At 45.3% G+C, this 22291-nt stretch overlaps 1 protein-coding gene across 9 annotated transcripts in view; it reads left to right on the top strand.

The window, feature by feature from the left end:
- Window positions 1–22291, top strand: part of LOC140730770 (uncharacterized) — a 139063-nt gene that overhangs the window by 24308 nt on the left and 92464 nt on the right. For 8 of the 9 annotated variants that reach the window (XM_073051642.1, XM_073051649.1, XM_073051647.1 and 5 more), the window contains one exon: window positions 11287–11538. In XM_073051642.1, coding sequence (XP_072907743.1) covers window positions 11287–11538 — 252 coding nt within the window. The remainder of the gene's footprint in view (window positions 1–11286; window positions 11539–22291) is intronic. The other variant, XM_073051645.1, reaches the window with a different exon arrangement.

The raw sequence follows: 22291 nt of genomic DNA, 5'->3' as shown, positions 1-22291 counted from the left end.
GATTTATGGAATAAGATAAATGTTGATGATAAGATAAAGAAATCTTTATTAGCAAAGAGACCTTTAATTCAAAATAAACTTATTCCTTTTGCAATGGATTTTATATAACTGGTTTCAAAAAGGGATTAGATATATAGGAGACTGTTTTGAAAGAGGTATATTAATGTCATTTGATCAATTAAAGAATAAATACAAAATATCAAACAACACTCTTTTGTTACTTTCAATTAAGGGCTTATTTAAGAGATAAACTGGGTCAAACAATGTTATTGCCGAAACCTAATGAAATAGAAACTTTAATTCAAAAAGGAAAAATTAAAAAATTTATTTCTTGTATGTAAAGTTTGATTCAAGAACAGACAATTAAACAAGGAATTCATAAGTCAAGACAAAAATGGGAAACTGATTTGATTATTAAAATTGATGAAACAAGTTGGTCAAGACTATGTCTTGACAGTATGACAAATACAACAAATGTCCTACTAAGATTAATACAATATAATTTTTTACATCAATTATATATTACACCACAAAAAATAAATAGATTAAACCCAAATTTATCTGATCAATGTTTTCGATGTAATCAAGAAATTGGTACTTTTTTACACTCTACTTGGTCTTGTTTTAAAATTCAACCTTTTTGGACAAATTTAAGAGTTTTACTGGAACAAATTATTGGAAGACAACTTCCACATAACCCAATATTATTTTTACTAGGTGATATTGAAGGGATAAAACTGAAACCCAAATTAAACAAATATCAGAAAGAATTCATAAAAATTGCATTGGCAGTAGCCAAAAAGGCTATTGCAGTTACTTGGAAATCAGATTCATACTTAAGTATGGATCGTTGGAAGAATGAAATTTTCAGCTGCATTCCACTTGAAAAAATTACTTATAATTTAAGAAATAAATATGATATATTTCTGAAAATTTGGCGCCCTTATTTACAAAAGATAGGATTAAATATCTAGGTGCTCTGAAGATAAAGTTATTGGCCATCTGGGGAAAGAAATAAATATATATATTAAAGCTATTTTGAACTCCTTGGAGCATGTGGGGATCTTCCGATATCCAGGCACTCTTTCTTTCTTAGTTTTTTTTCTTTCCTTCTTTCTTTTTTTTCCTCCCTTTTCTCTTTTTTCATATATAGGGACGTGTTGGGGGGAGGGGTTAAGGGGAGGGGGAGGGCTGATATTATTTCTTTCTATTCTGTAAACTATTTGAAAATTCAATTTAAAAAATTAAAAAAAAGAATGTTTGGCAGTAGACCTGAATATCTCCATGGCCTTCTTGCCCAAGTACGTACCATCTGAAGGCACTGTTCTTCACCGTCTGTTTTGATCCTTCTGATTACTTGGAAGTACTCCTCCTTCTCAAAAATCTCATATTCCCTCCTGCAATGTGGCATCCATTCATGCAGTAGCGACACACCCAAGAGCTGGAAGAGCATTGCATATATGGCGGTGTGTCCTATAAGAGCAGTTTTCAAAGTTTACTCCTGTTGGACAGCATTCTGACAATGGTGAGAACTTGAAACATTTGGGCTGGATTGTCCAATGTTCATGAGGCCAGTTACTGTTGTGACTGCTTGTACTTGCCATCATTTAAAGCTAACCCTCCCACCCATGGCACTGTTGCATGACCTTCCCTTCCAATGATCCACACTCTTCCAAGGTTTTCTTTTGGCACAGCTTGACCACTGATGGCAAGAGTCATCAGTGTCCGACAGACCCTGGAAAAGAATCAGATCTCTGACTCAGTCTGGTACTTGGAGGGAGAGGAGGGATTTTTCAGCAAATGAGGTCATATGCAAGTCAGCAGATGTGATCGGATTAACACGATTGAAGGTTTTGACAGGAGTGGACTCAAGCATTTTAAAGCAAAAAGGAAGCTATCTTTTGTGGAAAAAACTAGGAATCAGTGAGTTTGAAAATGTTGTTTAAATTAATTGAGGGAGATGTTTGTCTAGCGATAGGCATCAAAATGAATTGCGATGGAATACAAATAGAAAAAAAAGAATAGGCCACCTAGGACAATTTGTTTTCATGAAAGATTTCTGTTGTTAAAATTAAATTGCAGATACTATATACAACCATTTAATGGGAAGTGTTAGATCCTATTTTCAGGCAAAAAGGGATTAAGATAGATAAGAAATGAACACAGATAATGCTGGAGACAGTCAATGAGTTAGATGGCATCTGATAAAAAACCTTTAGTCTGAAAGGTTAACTGTTTCTCTCTCCAAGGCTCTGCTTTCCGCCCACATTCCAGAGATGTACAGGTTAGGGTTAGTAAATTGTGCACATGTTATATTGGTGCCGGAAGCATGACAACACTGGCTGGAAGTCCCCAGCACAGTCCTCAGACTATGTTGGCCATTGACGTAAATGATGCATTTCACTGTATGTTTGATGTGGTAAATAAGGCTAATCTTTATCTTTATAAATAGAAAAATTCAGCCTGGTATGCTGAGTATGCCCAGACCTTTTCTTTCTGACACCTTCAGTCTTTTGCTTTTCAAGCACAATTAAGAAATGACGACTGCCCACGTTGACTTCTTAATTTCATATTTAGTGATTTGCATAGGAAGGGAAAATATAAGATTTGTTACTGACTTTGGACATGGTTGGCACCATAGTGTGCCTTGATGCAGCTGTTTGAGAATGCTGCCCTGCTTAGAGCAGCACACTGTCTGAAATAAAATTGAGTCCAGATAGTGAGTGTTTCACATAGTAAGAATAGGACAATTGATGCAACTATTACTTAAGGCACGAGTTGTTCTTAATGAAAGTGAAATATTTGTGAAGTTTAGTTGGAAATGGGCTACTGGTTATTCAACACAGGACAAAGCTGCTAAATCCGGAGCACCGATACCTAGTTATCTGCTTTATTTTAATGGTCCTGATTTATAATAGAAAACATTGGTTTTCATTCTCTTCTCCAGTTTGAATAAAATCTCAGTGAGCATACCCTCCTGATCTGCCTCATTTGGAGTTGAAGAAAATTAGTATCCTATGTTGAAGGTGCCCAAGTTCAGGCTTGGAAATGAGTTAAAATAAGCAGAGATCCAAATCCAATCCAACTTTGCTGTAGAGGTTTCTAGCTGCAATCAAATTGAAGCAGGTTGTCAAGACCATTGACCTTCTGCCCCTTAGGGAACATGCAGAAGAAAGAGTTTTGCATTTCCAAGTTGTTAAGACCTGTCCTTGGTCTATCCAGAGCTTGCTATGAGACCTGAGTCCATCTTTCTTGCCTCTCAGCAAATATGAGCCTGCCCTGGAAGCAATTTTTCATTTTTTCCTTTTAGATATACCCCTAACTCTGCAAGGAAACTTGAGAAATCACATAAAAGGAACATAAAATCATCATTTACTTGTGGCCCCATTTCTGCTGCATTGTAATGGGAATCACACTCAGAGCAAAAGAAAAATTAGTCCCATGTGGTGACCTTCAGAATCTCTAAGTTCTGTGAAGGTTTAGATAGGAGACTAGTAGTCCAGTATTTTTCTAAATTCATTAAAGTTATATTTGATTTACGATCAAACTGTTGATTCAACAGTAAGATGTCCTAAACCTTGAACGATCATGCAAGCTGGCAGATTGCCAGCTAATGCCTGCTTTGTATTAACTGACATGCTCAGGCATGCTTCCCTGATTTTACAGTATGTAGTCAATTGTGTGGAACACAGAATGAGAGGAGGAGATAATCTGCAAATTATTAATAAGAAGCTCCTTGATGTCTACACAATGTTACACAGCTTTGGATTTTACATGGTTGGTGCTAAAATCAGAGATTTAGAACATTGTAGATTGTTACACTTGGTTGAAAGCATCATTTGAGGAATTGTGTCCAGCCATTGGCTGAAGCAGTCTGCCAGTTATACTTCTATGGTCACCATTTGGAAACTGAGCAGATGCCAGTGTCTTCTGAGAGCAGTTATGTGTTTCCCATTCTGTTGTTTTTTTAAGAATGGCTGGTTTGTTTTCAAGGAAGCATAGATGATATGGTACAGGAAAGAGACTATTTGTCCCATTCTGCTGGTCTCTGAAATTACTGTTTAAATTGTTGCACTCCACTGCTCATTCCTAAGAGTTTAGTGACTGTTTCCACATCTTAGTTTTCTTATCCAAGTCCTTTTGGAAAATTACTCACGTATCTGCTTCTGCGTGTCATGGTCCAGTCTGAAGTCTGCATTCTGGTTCATGTTCCGGTCCGCGGACTCCAGGTCCTCCGACTGTCCCTTGTTTTCGGTTGGACTCAAGCATTTGCACCTGATGCTCATCTTGTTAGCTGGGAATATAGGTGGCTCTGGGATTGAGTGTGGTTAGGGGGTTGTCTTGTCAAGATTCTTGCCAGTCCCTGCTTGGAGTAACCCACTGGTGGAAGGCTAGTTCATTCTGTGAGTTATGGATTTGGCGATTCCGTAGCCTGTTGAGGTTACCGGCCGCCTTGAGTCTTGGAGCCACCCTGTCCCTCGCCTCCGTTGGGTAAGCCAGGCCGGATTGTCGTTACCCTGTGGTTGGTTCTGTCCCTTCCTGTCCCTTTCCTCTGATGGGTAAGCCAGGCTGGATTGTCGTTACCCTGCCGTTAGTTCTGTCTCTTCCTGTCCCTTTCCTCCGTTGGGTAAGCCAGGCTGGATTGTCGTTACCCTGCCGTTAGTTCTGTCTCTTCCTGTCGCTTGCCTCCGTTGGGTAAGCCAGGCTGGATTGCCGTTACCCTGCCGTTAGTTCTGTCCCTTCCTGTCCCTTTCCTCCGTTGGGTAAGCCAGGCTGGATTGTCATTACCCTGTGGTTGGTTCTGTCCCTTCCTGTCCCTTTCCTCCGCTGGGTAAGCCAGGCTGGATTGTCGTTACCCTGCTGTTAGTTCTGTCTCTTCCTGTCACTTGCCTCCGTTGGGTAAGCCAGGCTGGATTGCCGTTACCCTGCCGTTAGTTCTGTCCCTTCCTGTCCCTTTCCTCCGTTGGGTAAGCCAGGCTGGATTGTCATTACCCTGTGGTTGGTTCTGTCCCTTCCTGTCCCTTTCCTCCGTTGGGTAAGCCAGGCCGGATTGTCGTTACCCTGTGGTTGGTTCTGTCCCTTCCTGTCCCTTTCCTCCGTTGGGTAAGCCAGGCTGGATTGTCGTTACCCTGCCGTTAGCTCTGTCCCTTCCTGTCCCTTTCCTCCGTCGGTTAAGCCAGGCTGGATTGTTGTTACCCTGTGGTTGGTTCTGTCCCCTCCTGTCCCTTGTCTCTGTTGGGTAAGCCAGGCTGGATTGTTGTTACCCTGTGGTTGGTTCTGTCCCTTCCTGTCCCTTGTCTCTGTTGGGTAAGCCAGGCTGGATTGTTGTTACCCTGTGGTTGGTTCTGTCCCCTCCTGTCCCTTGTCTCTGTTGGGTAAGCCAGGCTGGATTGTTGTTACCCTGTGGTTGGTTCTGTCCCTTCCTGTCCCTTGTCTCTGTTGGGTAAGCCAGGCTGGATTGCCGTTACCCTGCCGTTAGTTCTGTCCCTTCCTGTCCCTTTCCTCCGTTGGGTAAGCCAGGCTGGATTGTCATTACCCTGTGGTTGGTTCTGTCCCTTCCTGTCCCTTTCCTCCGCTGGGTAAGCCAGGCTGGATTGTCGTTACCCTGCTGTTAGTTCTGTCTCTTCCTGTCGCTTGCCTCCGTTGGGTAAGCCAGGCTGGATTGCCGTTACCCTGCCGTTAGTTCTGTCCCTTCCTGTCCCTTTCCTCCGTTGGGTAAGCCAGGCTGGATTGTCATTACCCTGTGGTTGGTTCTGTCCCTTCCTGTCCCTTTCCTCCGTTGGGTAAGCCAGGCCGGATTGTCGTTACCCTGTGGTTGGTTCTGTCCCTTCCTGTCCCTTTCCTCCGTTGGGTAAGCCAGGCTGGATTGTCGTTACCCTGCCGTTAGCTCTGTCCCTTCCTGTCCCTTTCCTCCGTCGGTTAAGCCAGGCTGGATTGTTGTTACCCTGTGGTTGGTTCTGTCCCCTCCTGTCCCTTGTCTCTGTTGGGTAAGCCAGGCTGGATTGTTGTTACCCTGTGGTTGGTTCTGTCCCTTCCTGTCCCTTGTCTCTGTTGGGTAAGCCAGGCTGGATTGTTGTTACCCTGTGGTTGGTTCTGTCCCCTCCTGTCCCTTGTCTCTGTTGGGTAAGCCAGGCTGGATTGTTGTTACCCTGTGGTTGGTTCTGTCCCTTCCTGTCCCTTGTCTCTGTTGGGTAAGCCAGGCTGGATTGTTGTTACCCTGTGGTTGGTTCTGTCCCCTCCTGTCCCTTGTCTCTGTTGGGTAAGCCAGGCTGGATTGTTGTTACCCTGTGGTTGGTTCTGTCCCTTCCTGTTCCTTGCCTCTGTCGGTTGTGTCTGGCGTCCTGCCCAGGAGTCCCGCGTCCTGCCCAGGAGGCTAGCTCCCTAGAACTCCAAGGTCTCCAAGAACTCCAGAAACCGAAGTCTCCAAGTCTCCAACTCCTAGAACCCAGGCCTTGTCACGTCTTCACCTAGTTTGGGGGTCTGAGCCCGAGTTGAGGCCCAGGCTCTGGGTCCGTGACCAGTCTTGAGCTCAGAGTCCACCCCAGGCTCCTTGTTCCCAGTCCCTCATCCTGGTCCTGCTTCCCCAGCCCTGTCTGTGACCTGTCCCGTTTTTTAGTTTTGTCCCATCCGGTTACTAGTACTTCAGTGTCTGCGCCTGCACTTGGGTCCAGTCTCAACGCCCCCCCATATGACCCTGCTACGCTTTCAAGTTTATTGTGGACTATAACAATGACAATAGGTGTGGTGTCACCCAGCACACATGTAGCCCCTGACAGAGTACCCGGCTGTTCAACTCACAGACACACTCTCATCCTCAACTGGTCACTTTTCATCTTTTATTGCTGCTGTTTCATTTATTTATACGACTGCTTGTTTTATTATAATAGTGCCAGTAACATAAACATGCACCTCGCACTTTACGTCAACCTGTCAGTCTTCAGCCATGCCTGTCAGGGACTTGTGCTAATATTATTTTGTGACTATATGTACTGTGTTTTGACCTTAGCCCCAGAGGAATGATGTTTTCTTTAGCTGTATACATGTGCATGGTTGAATGACAATATACTTGAGCTTGAACTACTCAGTACGTATAAGTAGTTTTCCAAATGAGGTTACTTTGTCAACTATCTTTAAACCTGCATCATTTTATTAGTGGTTCTTCTACCTCTGGAAACAATTTTCCCTTACTTACTCCAGCTGCATATTCGTAATTTTCAACATCTCTTTTCATAGAAACATTACTTGGGAGGCCTTTCAGCCCATTAAGTTTATCCCAACTCATAGATGAGCAACTTTAGAAATAAATTTAAATATTTTAAAATTAAATTATTTCAACCATTGTTAATATTAGAAAAGTTTAAAATCAGTGGAAAAGTTTAAGTCTACTGATGTATGGATAGCCTTAAGGACTCCTTCTCTGAAGTTAGTCGCCTTGTTATGGTGGAGAGATGCACGAGTTCCTGAGATCTTGAGAGTGATGCTGCTTGGAGTTTAGCTCCTGGTAGAGTCACCCATGGCAGTAAGGTTAGGGCAGAGGTTCAAGATCTCAATGATGGAGATGACTGAAGATATTAACAGTGAAGGGTCCCCAGTCATCCTGCAGTCCGTGCCACTGAATCCTGAACCATGTGGTGGCAGCCTGTGCATTGACCTCTCCATGTTAAACCAAGTCACAAACAGGCCTTCTCCTTTAAGGAAATAACCTCTTAGTGGAACACCATAGCTGATACAAATAATCACACTACTAAACCTCGGGGATATGTTTACACACTAGCTGACAGGATGTGGAACTTGCTGGCAACATCCTTATTTATTGTCCATTATTGTCTTTGGGCTAAGGCACTAGCTGAGACACAAAACACATTCCCTGGGACTAAAGTCCTATGCAAGTTAGATGGCAGATCTACTCCATCGAAAGAAGTTAGTGAACTAAATTGATTTTGTATATAACCCAGCAATTTTGTGGCTACTGTTATGAGGATAGATTCATGTTATTGTGCTTCCAAGCACATAAGAAGGTTACACATTCACAAAGCAAACTGACCATGGACAGTGCAGGAGATGGTACCACAGTGATATTTAAAGAACTTCTTACTTGCTGTCAGTTTAAAGCCTGCAAGCAGATTATAGTCAGTTAATGAAGCCACACCTAGTATAAGTGCTTGTGGTGGCACAGATAAGCTCGAAGTAAATTTATTATCAAAATACATATATGTATTGGAAGATCAGAATGGTTATCTATATGTGGAGCCAAAAGAGGTGGAGGGAGATCTTAAATTAATTCCTTGCATCTTTGTTTACTGAGGAGATGGTCACAGAGTCTATAGAAATGAGGCAAAATGGCATCAACTTCATGGATCCTATACAGAGTACGGAGGAGGAGGTGTTTGCTGTCTTGATGCAAATTCAAGTGGATAAATCCCCAAGGCTAACAAGGAGTTCCCTCAGATCCTGCAGGAGGCAAGTGCAGAAATTGCTAGGGCCCTGGCAGATAGATTTAAACCATCCTTAGCAACAGGAGAGATACCAGAGGATTGGAGGACAGCCAATGTTGTTTTGGTGTTTAAGAAAGGCCCTAAAAATAAACCAGGAAATCATAGGCCAGTAAGCCTGACATCAGTAGTGGGAAAGTTATTGGAGGGTATTCTAAGGGATTGGATATATAAGTATTTGGCTAGACGTGGACTGATTAAGGATAATCAGCATGGTTTTGTGCGTGGTAGGTCATGTCTAACCAAACTTGTAGAGTTTTTTGAGGAAGTTACCAGGAAAGTGGATGAAGGCAAGACAGTGGATGGTGTCTACATGGACCTCAGCAAGGCATTTGACAAGGTCCCACATGGGAGGCTGGTCAAGAAGGTTCAGTTGCTCAGCATTCAAAATGAGGTAGTAAATTGGATCAGACATTACTCAAAGTTCAGAAGTTCAAAGTAAAATTTATTATCAGAGTACATACATGTCGCCACATACCACCCCGAGGTTCATTTTCCTGTAGGCATACTTAGCAGATCTATAGAACAGTAACTGTAGACAGGATCAATGAACAACAAACTGTGCAAATGCAAATCTAAGTAAATAGCAATAAATAACGAGAGCATGAAATAACAAGATAAAGAGTCCTTAATGTAAGACCTTCGGTTGTGGGAACACCAGAAACAGAATGAATGTTGTTATCCCCTTTTTTTCAAGAGCCTGACGGTTGAAGGGTAGTAACTATTCTTGAAGCTGGTGGTGTGAGTCCTGAGACACCTGTACCTTCTATCTGATGGCAGCAGTGAGAAAAAGCATGGTCTGGGTGGTGAGAATCTTTGATAATGGATACTGCTTTTCTACGGCAACGTTTCATGCAGATGTGCTCAATGGTTGGGAGGGTTTTACCCATGACGTACTGGGTTGAATCCACTACCTTTTGTATGATCTTCCAGTCAGAGGCATTGGTGTTTCCGTACCAGGCTTTGTGGAAGAAACCAGAGTGTGGTAGTAGATGGTTGCCTCTCTTAATGGAGGCCTGCGACTAGTGGTGTGCCGCAGGAATCGGTGCTGGGTCCTTTGTTGTTTGTCATCTTCCTCAACAATCTGGATGATACTGTGGTTAACTGGATCAGCAAACTTGCTGATGACACCAAGGCTGAGGTGTAGTGGACAGCAAGGAAGGCCATCATGGCTTGCAGTGGGGATCTGGATCAGCTGGTGAAATGGGCTGAAAAATAGCAGATGATATTCAATACAAACAAGTACGAGCTGTTGTACTGCAACAGGACCAACACAGTGAACCAAAGGGTGCTGAGGAGTGTGGTAGAACAAAGGGATCTGAGAATACAGGTGCATAATTCAATGAAAGTGGCATTACAGGTAGATAGGGTCATAAGAAAACTTTTGGCACATTGGCCTTCATAAATCAAATTATTGAATACAGGAGATGGGATGTTATGTTGAAGTTGTCTAAGACATTGATGAGGCCTAATTTGGATTATTGTGTGCAGTTGTGGTCACATACCTACAGGAAAGATGTAAATAAGGTTGAAAGAGTAGAGAGAAAATTTACAAGGATGTTTCTGGGCCTGGAGAATCTGAGTTATAGGGAAAGATTGAATAGATTAGGACTTTATTCCATGGAATGTAGAAAATTATGAGGAGATTTGATAGAGTTATATAAATTTATGAGGTGTATGGAGAGGGTAAATGCAAGCAAGCTTTTTTCCACTGAGGCTGGGTGGGACTACAACTAGAGGTCATGGGTTAAGGGTGAAAGGTGAAAATATTAAGGGGAACATGAGGGGAAGCTTCTTCACTCAGAGGGTGATGAGAGGGTGGAAGAAGCTGCCAGTGCAAATTGTGCATGTGAGCTTGATTTCAACGTTTAAGGGAAATTTAGATAGGTACATGAAGGGTATGGAGGGCTATGGTTCTGATGCAGGTCGATGGGAGTGGGCAGTTTAAATGGTTCAGCAAGGACTAGATGGGCTGAAGGGCCTGTTTCTGTTCTGTTCTTTTCTATGACATGACCATATACTACCCTGAGATTCATTTTCTTGCAGACACAGTACAACAAAGATATACAATAGAATCAATGAAAACTACACACAAAAAAAGCCGATTGACAATGTGCAAAAGAAAATAATCTGGGCAAATACAAATATTAATAATAATAATGACACTTATTTCATAGATATAGTCATTCGAAACACATATCACTTACAGAAATCAGTAAGTGAAAAACACCAGAAATATACAGAATTAAAAGAAATTCAAAGACTCTGGAACTTTGTCCCAATAGTAATATCTACAACTGGTATCATCCCAGTTGTGAACTGGTGACCTCCCAAAGTCACTACATAACAACATTAAACAATGAGGCTTATGCAGTAATATTTACGTAAATCTCCAGAAAACTATAACTCTAAGCATCGCTAGAATAGTTTGAGCTGAGAAAAGATAAAAAGAAATAATAATAATAAATAATACTGAGAAGATGCGCTGCTGAATCCTTGAAAGTGAGTCCATAGGCTATGGGATCAGTTCAGTGTCGAGGTGAGTGAAGCTATCCACGCTGGTTCAGGAGCCTGATGGGTGAAGGATAATAACTGTTCCTGAACCTGGTGGTGTAGGACCCAAGACTCCTGTACCTCCCTTCCGGAATTGTACTCTGGCCGGAGGATTAGAAGCTGCAGGAGAAATCAGCGGACCTGTATCTGTAAGAAGACAAGAGAGAAATGGCATGCTTTAACATACGGAGGACATTTTATAAATAACGTATATTTATTTTCCGTCGTGTATTTGCTGCAGGCTTTACCCTGCCAGTAGGATTCTCACCTCCATGGACTGGTATTTCTGCAGGCCTGCCACCAGGGAACAATGCAATGATACAGTCCTCTAGTCCATCTGCCAAGGAAGATTCCACAAATGCCTGCACCCAGGGGTCATCTCCCTGTCCACTGGTTGAAGCTGCACAGTCCACAAAGCTGCCAAGTTCATCAACATCAGCAAACGGCAACCATATTCAGACAGCGATACATCCACATCTGTCTCAAGGCATGGGTGAGTCACAGATCTGTCCTTAGCTGTTGAAGCAAACAGGAAGTGTACTTAACTGAAGAACAGCAAGTCCTGGTTATTGTGGAAGTACATTTCAATAATTAACACAAATAAAGTTTCGTATAAACCAAGTGAAAGCATAAACTTATGTTAAAATTGTTTCAACTTGAATTATTATTAACATTAATTAAAAGAAATTAATGAGTCATAACATACTTCTCTAAGCAAATATCAGCAACTCTATCCAAATGAATGGGGTCACCATTTATTTGTTGGCATGGAGGTGAAGAGACAGAAACAAAAAGAATCTGGTCCTTTAGCTCGTTAAGATTAAGAATCATTGTGGGACTCAATGATGAACTGGGAACAGAGCAAATCACAGCATTGTAAAGAATTTACTGCACAGACAAGTACCATTAGGTCCACTGCGTCTGTTGAAAGTAAGTTTCCCAGCCTAATCTCACATTCCAACACTGGGTTCATCGCCCTGTGGATTATGGCCCTTCAAGAAAGACCATAGACATGAGAACAGAATTAGTCCTTTTGGCCCATTGAGTCTGCACCTTCAATCCATCATGGCCGATTTAATAATCCCTCTCACACCCATTCTCCTGCCTTCGCCCCGTAATCTTTGACGCCCTTACTAATCAAAAAACCTATCAACCTCTGCTTTAAATATACCCTATGACTTGGTCTCCACAGCCATCTGTGGAATTCAATTCCATAGGTTCACCACCATCTGGTTAAAGAAATTCCTCCTCCTCTCTGTTCTAAGGGGGCATCATAGAGGCTCTGCCCTCTGGTTGAGACTCCCCCCAGTATAGGAAACATCTTCTCCACGTTCACTCTGTCTAGGCCTTTCAATATTCAATTGGTTTCAATGAGCTTCCCCCTCCCCCATGCTTCTAAACTCCAGCCAGAGCCATCAAACGCTCCTCATACGGTAACCCTTTTACTCACTGGGTCATTCTCGTGAATATCTTATGAAACCTCCATGTCCTAACGCTGTTTTAATGTGGCAAGGGGTTTTCTATCATCGTTTGAAACAGTGGGTTCCATTGGGTAAAAAAAAAAATTTAATTTTTCCTTTAATCTTTCTACCAGTTACTTTAATTCTAGCCTGCATTTTGATTCCTTTGCTTAGGTCCTTTCCATTTACTCTGTCCAAATGCCTCACAAGCTTGTACAAGATTCTCACCTCATCCACCCCTGTTCCAACTCTAGCCTATCCAATCTTGCATCATGGCTACAATTCTTATCCTGGCAACATTTTTCTAAATCTCCTCTGCACCCTTTCCTGTGTTATTACACCTTCCCTGTTTTGTTGACTAGAACACCCAAGAGATTTTTGAAGATGCTGGAAATCCATAGTAACACACACACAATGTTAGAGGAACTCAACAGGTCAGGCAGCTACATAGAAAGGAATAAGGGACCGACGGCTCGAGCTGAGACCCTGATCCTAAAGAAGGGTGTCAACCTGAAATATCAACTCTTTATTTCTTTCCATAGGTGCTTACTGACCTGCTGAGTTCCTCCAGCATGTTGTGGGTGTTATCAAGCATAAACTTGCTGTCCTTATATTCTATATGTTAACCAATAAAGGATGGCATCTCGTGTCTTTTTAAAAATATCTAATTGGCTTTCCCAGCTACTTTTAAGGATATATGCACATAAACTCCAAGTTCCTCCTGTTCTCTACATTCATTATTCACCTGTTTATTATATTTTCCCTTGTGTTGCAACTCTCTAACTGCATAACCTTATGATTTTTGGGACTAAATTTGATTTTTCATCTTTGTACCCAACTTATCACACCATCTATATTTTCCTGTCATCTAAAGCCTTCCTCCTCATTGTCAACCATGTAGCCTTTGCTAAATGTTTACAAATTAACTTCATTATCATTTAGGCTGAGGGTTTTAGTAACTATTGCAAAACACAAGGAACTGATACTGAGCTTTGCAGTTACCAAATAAAAACACCCATCAACCATAACTTTGCTTCCTGGTATTGAACCAATTTTACATCTATTTTGCCCTTTTCTTTGGAACCTCATGGGAATTTACTTGATTGATCTGACTGACGCATGGAACAACGTTAAAAGGCCTATTAAAAATCGTGTGGATTACATTAAACATACAGCCTTCATTACCCCTCATTGTTACTCCCCTAAGAATACAATCAAATTAGTAAAATACAACATCCTTATAACAAATCTATGCTGAACACACTCTCACCCAGTGTCAGAAGTCTCTTGTGTCTCTTGATTAATTAGTACTTTCCCAATGAAGATTTATATTGTCCCTTGGAATGACTTCCAATAATTTGTGTACCACCAATGTTAAGCTATGTTACTTGGTTCATCTCTATCTTTTTAAACAATGGTAAAAAATTGGCAATTCTTCAATAATTTGGCAACATTACAATTATCCATTTTCAAAGCACTATCTATGCAACACTTGGGCTCCCTCAATATTATTGTACTCAGTGAGATCTTTCTATGTATTATTTGCATAGTTAGTCTTCATTTGCACATTGGCTGTTTGTCAGATGTTATTTATATATAGTTTCCGAGTGTAATTCTACCCAGAACATACTGGAGCAATTCTACACTGCCATCATAGAGAGCATCCTGCACTGCCATCATAGAGAGCGTCCTACACTGCCATCCTAGAGAGCGTCCTACACTGCCATCATAGAGAGCGTCCTACACTGCCATCCTAGAGAGCGTCCTACACTGCCATCCTAGAGAGCGTCCCACACTGCCATCATAGAGAGCGTCCCACACTGCCATCATAGAGAGCGTCCCACACTGCCATCATAGAGAGCATCCCACACTGCCATCATAGAGAGCATCCTACACTGCCATCCTAGAGAGCATCCCACACTGCCATCATAGAGAGCATCCCACACTGCCATCATAGAGAGCATCCTACACTGCCATCATAGAGAGCATCCTACACTGCCATCCTAGAGAGCATCTTACACTGCCATCATAGAGAGCGTCCCACACTGCCATCATAGAGAGCGTCCCACACTGCCATCATAGAGAGCGTCCCACACTGCCATCATAGAGAGCATCCTACACTGCCATCATAGAGAGCATCCTACACTGCCATCCTAGAGAGCATCCCACACTGCCATCATAGAGAGCATCCTACACTGCCATCATAGAGAGCATCCCACACTGCCATCATAGAGAGCATCCCACACTGCCATCATAGAGAGCGTCCATCATAGAGAGCATCCTACACTGCCATCCTAGAGAGCATCCTACACTGCCATCATAGAGAGTGTCCCACACTGCCATCATAGAGTGCGTCCATCATAGAGAGCATCCTACACTGCCATCATATAGAGTATCCTACACTGCCATCATAGAGAGCATCCCACACTGCCATCATAGAGAGCATCCCACACTGCCATCATAGAGAGCATCCTACACTGCCATCATAGAGAGCATCCTACACTGCCATCCTAGAGAGCGTCCTACACTGCCATCCTAGAGAGCGTCCTACACTGCCATCATAGAGACCGTCTTACACTGCCATCATAGAGAGCATCCTACACTGGCATCATAGAGCATCCTACACTGCCATCATAGAGAGCATCCTACACTGGCATCATAGAGAGCATCCTACACTGGCATCATAGAGAGCGTCCTACGCTGCCATCATAGAGAGCGTCCTACGCTGCCATCATAGAGAGCGTCCTACGCTGCCATCATAGAGAGCGTCCTACACTGCCATCATAGAGAGCGTCCATCATAGAGAGCATCCCACACTGCCATCATAGAGAGCGTCCATCATAGAGAGCATCCTACACTGCCATCATATACAGTATCCTACACTGCCATCATAGAGAGCATCCTACACTGCCATCATAGAGAGCGTCCTACACTGCCATCATAGAGAGCGTCCTACACTGCCATCCTAGAGAGCATCCTACACTGCCATCATAGAGAGCATCCTACACTGCCATCATAGAGAGCGTCCATCATAGAGCATCCTACACTGCCATCCTAGAGAGCATCCTACACTGCCATCATAGAGAGCATCCTACACTGCCATCATAGAGAGTATCCTACACTGCCATCCTAGAGAGTATCCTACACTGCCATCCTAGAGAGCATCCCACACTGCCATCATAGAGAGCGTCCCACACTGCCATCATAGAGAGCGTCCCACACTGCCATCATAGAGAGCGTCCCACACTGCCATCATAGAGAGCATCCTACACTGCCATCCTAGAGAGCGTCCCACACTGCCATCATAGAGAGCATCCTACACTGCCATCCTAGAGAGCGTCCTACACTGCCATCCTAGAGAGCGTCCCACACTGCCATCATAGAGAGCGTCCCACACTGCCATCATAGAGAGCATCCTACACTGCCATCCTAGAGAGCGTCCTACACTGCCATCCTAGAGAGCGTCCCACACTGCCATCATAGAGAGCGTCCCACACTGCCATCATAGAGAGCATCCCACACTGCCATCATAGAGAGCATCCCACACTGCCATCATAGAGAGCATCCCACACTGCCATCATAGAGAGCATCCTACACTGCCATCCTAGAGAGCATCCCACACTGCCATCATAGAGAGCATCCCACACTGCCATCATAGAGAGCATCCCACACTGCCATCATAGAGAGCATCCTACACTGCCATCATAGAGAGCATCCTACACTGCCATCCTAGAGAGCATCTTACACTGCCATCATAGAGAGCGTCCCACACTGCCATCATAGAGAGCGTCCTACACTGCCATCATAGAGAGCGTCCCACACTGCCATCATAGAGAGCATCCTACACTGCCATCATAGAGAGCATCCTACACTGCCATCCTAGAGAGCATCCCACACTGCCATCATAGAGAGCATCCTACTCTGCCATCATAGAGAGCATCCCACACTGCCATCATAGAGAGCGTCCATCATAGAGAGCATCCTACACTGCCATCATAGAGAGCATCCCACACTGCCATCATAGAGAGCATCCCACACTGCCATCATAGAGAGCGTCCCACACTGCCATCATAGAGAGCGTCCCACACTGCCATCATAGAGAGCATCCTACACTGCCATCCTAGAGAGCGTCCTACACTGCCATCCTAGAGAGCGTCCCACACTGCCATCCTAGAGAGCGTCCCACACTGCCATCATAGAGAGCGTCCCACACTGCCATCATAGAGAGCATCCCACACTGCCATCATAGAGAGCATCCCACACTGCCATCATAGAGAGCATCCTACACTGCCATCCTAGAGAGCATCCCACACTGCCATCATAGAGAGCATCCCACACTGCCATCATAGAGAGCATCCTACACTGCCATCATAGAGAGCATCCTACACTGCCATCCTAGAGAGCATCTTACACTGCCATCATAGAGAGCGTCCCACACTGCCATCATAGAGAGCGTCCCACACTGCCATCATAGAGAGCGTCCCACACTGCCATCATAGAGAGCATCCTACACTGCCATCATAGAGAGCATCCTACACTGCCATCCTAGAGAGCATCCCACACTGCCATCATAGAGAGCATCCTACACTGCCATCATAGAGAGCATCCCACACTGCCATCATAGAGAGCGTCCATCATAGAGAGCATCCTACACTGCCATCCTAGAGAGCATCCTACACTGCCATCATAGAGAGTGTCCCACACTGCCATCATAGAGTGCGTCCATCATAGAGAGCATCCTACACTGCCATCATATAGAGTATCCTACACTGCCATCATAGAGAGCATCCTACACTGCCATCCTAGAGAGCATCCCACACTGCCATCATAGAGAGCATCCCACACTGCCATCATAGAGAGCATCCTACACTGCCATCATAGAGAGCGTCCTACACTGCCATCATAGAGAGCATCCCACACTGCCATCATAGAGAGCATCCCACACTGCCATCATAGAGAGCATCCTACACTGCCATCATAGAGAGCATCCTACACTGCCATCCTAGAGAGCGTCCTACACTGCCATCCTAGAGAGCGTCCTACACTGCCATCATAGAGACCGTCTTACACTGCCATCATAGAGAGCATCCTACACTGGCATCATAGAGCATCCTACACTGCCATCATAGAGAGCGTCCTACACTGGCATCATAGAGAGCATCCTACACTGGCATCATAGAGAGCGTCCTACGCTGCCATCATAGAGAGCATCCTACACTGGCATCATAGAGAGCGTCCTACGCTGCCATCATAGAGAGCGTCCTACGCTGCCATCATAGAGAGCGTCCTACACTGGCATCATAGAGCATCCTACACTGCCATCATAGAGAGCGTCCTACACTGCCATCATAGAGAGCATCCTACGCTGCCATCATAGAGAGCGTCCTACACTGGCATCATAGAGCATCCTACACTGCCATCATAGAGAGCGTCCTACACTGCCATCATAGAGAGCATCCTACGCTGCCATCATAGAGAGCGTCCTACGCTGCCATCATAGAGAGCGTCCTACACTGGCATCATAGAGCATCCTACACTGCCATCATAGAGAGCGTCCTACACTGCCATCATAGAGAGCATCCTACACTGCCATCATAGAGAGCGTCCTACGCTGCCATCATAGAGAGCGTCCTACACTGGCATCATAGAGCATCCTACACTGCCATCATAGAGAGCGTCCTACACTGCCATCATAGAGAGCGTCCATCATAGAGAGCATCCCACACTGCCATCATAGAGAGCGTCCATCATAGAGAGCATCCTACACTGCCATCATATACAGTATCCTACACTGCCATCATAGAGAGCATCCTACACTGCCATCATAGAGAGCATCCTACACTGCCATCATAGAGAGCGTCCTACACTGCCATCATAGAGAGCATCCCACACTGCCATCATAGAGAGCGTCCTACACTGCCATCCTAGAGAGCATCCTACACTGCCATCATAGAGAGCGTCCTACGCTGCCATCATAGAGAGCGTCCTACGCTGCCATCATAGAGAGCGTCCTACACTGGCATCATAGAGAGCGTCCATCATAGAGCATCCTACACTGCCATCCTAGAGAGCGTCCTACACTGCCATCATAGAGAGCATCCTACACTGCCATCATAGAGAGTATCCTACACTGCCATCCTAGAGAGTATCCTACACTGCCATCCTAGAGAGCATCCTACACTGCCATCATAGAGAGCATCCTACACTGCCATCCTAGAGAGCATCCTACACTGGCATCATAGAGAGGGTCCATCATAGAGAGCATCCTACACTGCCATCATAGAGAGCATCCCACACTGCCATCATAGAGAGCATCCCACACTGCCATCATAGAGAGCATCCATCATAGAGAGCATCCTGCACTGCCATCCTAGAGAGCGTCCTACACTGCCATCATAGAGAGCGTCCTACACTGCCATCATAGAGAGCGTCCTACACTGCCATCATAGAGAGCGTCCCACACTGCCATCATAGAGAGCGTCCCACACTGCCATCATAGAGAGCGTCCCACACTGCCATCATAGAGAGCATCCTACACTGCCATCATAGAGAGCATCCATCATAGAGAGCATCCTGCACTGCCATCCTAGAGAGCATCCCACACTGCCATCATAGAGAGCATCCCACACTGCCATCATAGAGAGCATCCCACACTGCCATCATAGAGAGCATCCTGCACTGCCATCCTAGAGAGCGTCCTACACTGCCATCATAGAGAGCGTCCTACACTGCCATCATAGAGAGCGTCCCACACTGCCATCATAGAGAGCGTCCCACACTGCCATCATAGAGAGCGTCCCACACTGCCATCATAGAGAGCATCCTACACTGCCATCCTAGAGAGCGTCCTACACTGCCATCCTAGAGAGCGTCCCACACTGCCATCATAGAGAGCGTCCCACACTGCCATCATAGAGAGCATCCCACACTGCCATCATAGAGAGCGTCCCACACTGCCATCATAGAGAGCATCCTACACTGCCATCCTAGAGAGCGTCCTACACTGCCATCCTAGAGAGCGTCCCACACTGCCATCATAGAGAGCGTCCCACACTGCCATCATAGAGAGCATCCCACACTGCCATCATAGAGAGCATCCCACACTGCCATCATAGAGAGCATCCTACACTGCCATCCTAGAGAGCATCCCACACTGCCATCATAGAGAGCATCCCACACTGCCATCATAGAGAGCATCCCACACTGCCATCATAGAGAGCATCCTACACTGCCATCATAGAGAGCATCCTACACTGCCATCCTAGAGAGCATCTTACACTGCCATCATAGAGAGCGTCCCACACTGCCATCATAGAGAGCGTCCTACACTGCCATCATAGAGAGCGTCCCACACTGCCATCATAGAGAGCATCCTACACTGCCATCATAGAGAGCATCCTACACTGCCATCCTAGAGAGCATCCCACACTGCCATCATAGAGAGCATCCTACTCTGCCATCATAGAGAGCATCCCACACTGCCATCATAGAGAGCGTCCATCATAGAGAGCATCCTACACTGCCATCATAGAGAGCATCCCACACTGCCATCATAGAGAGCATCCCACACTGCCATCATAGAGAGCGTCCCACACTGCCATCATAGAGAGCGTCCCACACTGCCATCATAGAGAGCATCCTACACTGCCATCCTAGAGAGCGTCCTACACTGCCATCCTAGAGAGCGTCCCACACTGCCATCCTAGAGAGCGTCCCACACTGCCATCATAGAGAGCGTCCCACACTGCCATCATAGAGAGCATCCCACACTGCCATCATAGAGAGCATCCCACACTGCCATCATAGAGAGCATCCTACACTGCCATCCTAGAGAGCATCCCACACTGCCATCATAGAGAGCATCCCACACTGCCATCATAGAGAGCATCCTACACTGCCATCATAGAGAGCATCCTACACTGCCATCCTAGAGAGCATCTTACACTGCCATCATAGAGAGCGTCCCACACTGCCATCATAGAGAGCGTCCCACACTGCCATCATAGAGAGCGTCCCACACTGCCATCATAGAGAGCATCCTACACTGCCATCATAGAGAGCATCCTACACTGCCATCCTAGAGAGCATCCCACACTGCCATCATAGAGAGCATCCTACACTGCCATCATAGAGAGCATCCCACACTGCCATCATAGAGAGCGTCCATCATAGAGAGCATCCTACACTGCCATCCTAGAGAGCATCCTACACTGCCATCATAGAGAGTGTCCCACACTGCCATCATAGAGTGCGTCCATCATAGAGAGCATCCTACACTGCCATCATATAGAGTATCCTACACTGCCATCATAGAGAGCATCCTACACTGCCATCCTAGAGAGCATCCCACACTGCCATCATAGAGAGCATCCCACACTGCCATCATAGAGAGCATCCTACACTGCCATCATAGAGAGCGTCCTACACTGCCATCATAGAGAGCATCCCACACTGCCATCATAGAGAGCATCCCACACTGCCATCATAGAGAGCATCCTACACTGCCATCATAGAGAGCGTCCTACACTGCCATCCTAGAGAGCGTCCTACACTGCCATCCTAGAGAGCGTCCTACACTGCCATCATAGAGACCGTCTTACACTGCCATCATAGAGAGCATCCTACACTGGCATCATAGAGCATCCTACACTGCCATCATAGAGAGCGTCCTACACTGGCATCATAGAGAGCATCCTACACTGGCATCATAGAGAGCGTCCTACGCTGCCATCATAGAGAGCATCCTACACTGGCATCATAGAGAGCGTCCTACGCTGCCATCATAGAGAGCGTCCTACGCTGCCATCATAGAGAGCGTCCTACACTGGCATCATAGAGCATCCTACACTGCCATCATAGAGAGCGTCTTACACTGCCATCATAGAGAGCATCCTACGCTGCCATCATAGAGAGCGTCCTACACTGGCATCATAGAGCATCCTACACTGCCATCATAGAGAGCGTCCTACACTGCCATCATAGAGAGCATCCTACGCTGCCATCATAGAGAGCGTCCTACGCTGCCATCATAGAGAGCGTCCTACACTGGCATCATAGAGCATCCTACACTGCCATCATAGAGAGCGTCCTACACTGCCATCATAGAGAGCATCCTACACTGCCATCATAGAGAGCGTCCTACGCTGCCATCATAGAGAGCGTCCTACACTGGCATCATAGAGCATCCTACACTGCCATCATAGAGAGCGTCCTACACTGCCATCATAGAGAGCGTCCATCATAGAGAGCATCCCACACTGCCATCATAGAGAGCGTCCATCATAGAGAGCATCCTACACTGCCATCATATACAGTATCCTACACTGCCATCATAGAGAGCATCCTACACTGCCATCATAGAGAGCATCCTACACTGCCATCATAGAGAGCATCCTACACTGCCATCATAGAGAGCGTCCTACACTGCCATCATAGAGAGCATCCCACACTGCCATCATAGAGAGCGTCCTACACTGCCATCCTAGAGAGCATCCTACACTGCCATCATAGAGAGCATCCTACACTGCCATCATAGAGAGCGTCCATCATAGAGCATCCTACACTGCCATCCTAGAGAGCGTCCTACACTGCCATCATAGAGAGCATCCTACACTGCCATCATAGAGAGTATCCTACACTGCCATCCTAGAGAGTATCCTACACTGCCATCCTAGAGAGCATCCTACACTGCCATCATAGAGAGCATCCTACACTGCCATCCTAGAGAGCATCCTACACTGGCATCATAGAGAGGGTCCATCATAGAGAGCATCCTACACTGCCATC

The sequence above is a fragment of the Hemitrygon akajei genome, chromosome 7 (assembly GCF_048418815.1).
Source record: "Hemitrygon akajei chromosome 7, sHemAka1.3, whole genome shotgun sequence".
NCBI lineage: Eukaryota > Metazoa > Chordata > Chondrichthyes > Myliobatiformes > Dasyatidae > Hemitrygon > Hemitrygon akajei.
This window is presented reverse-complemented; position numbering and strand designations above follow the sequence as displayed.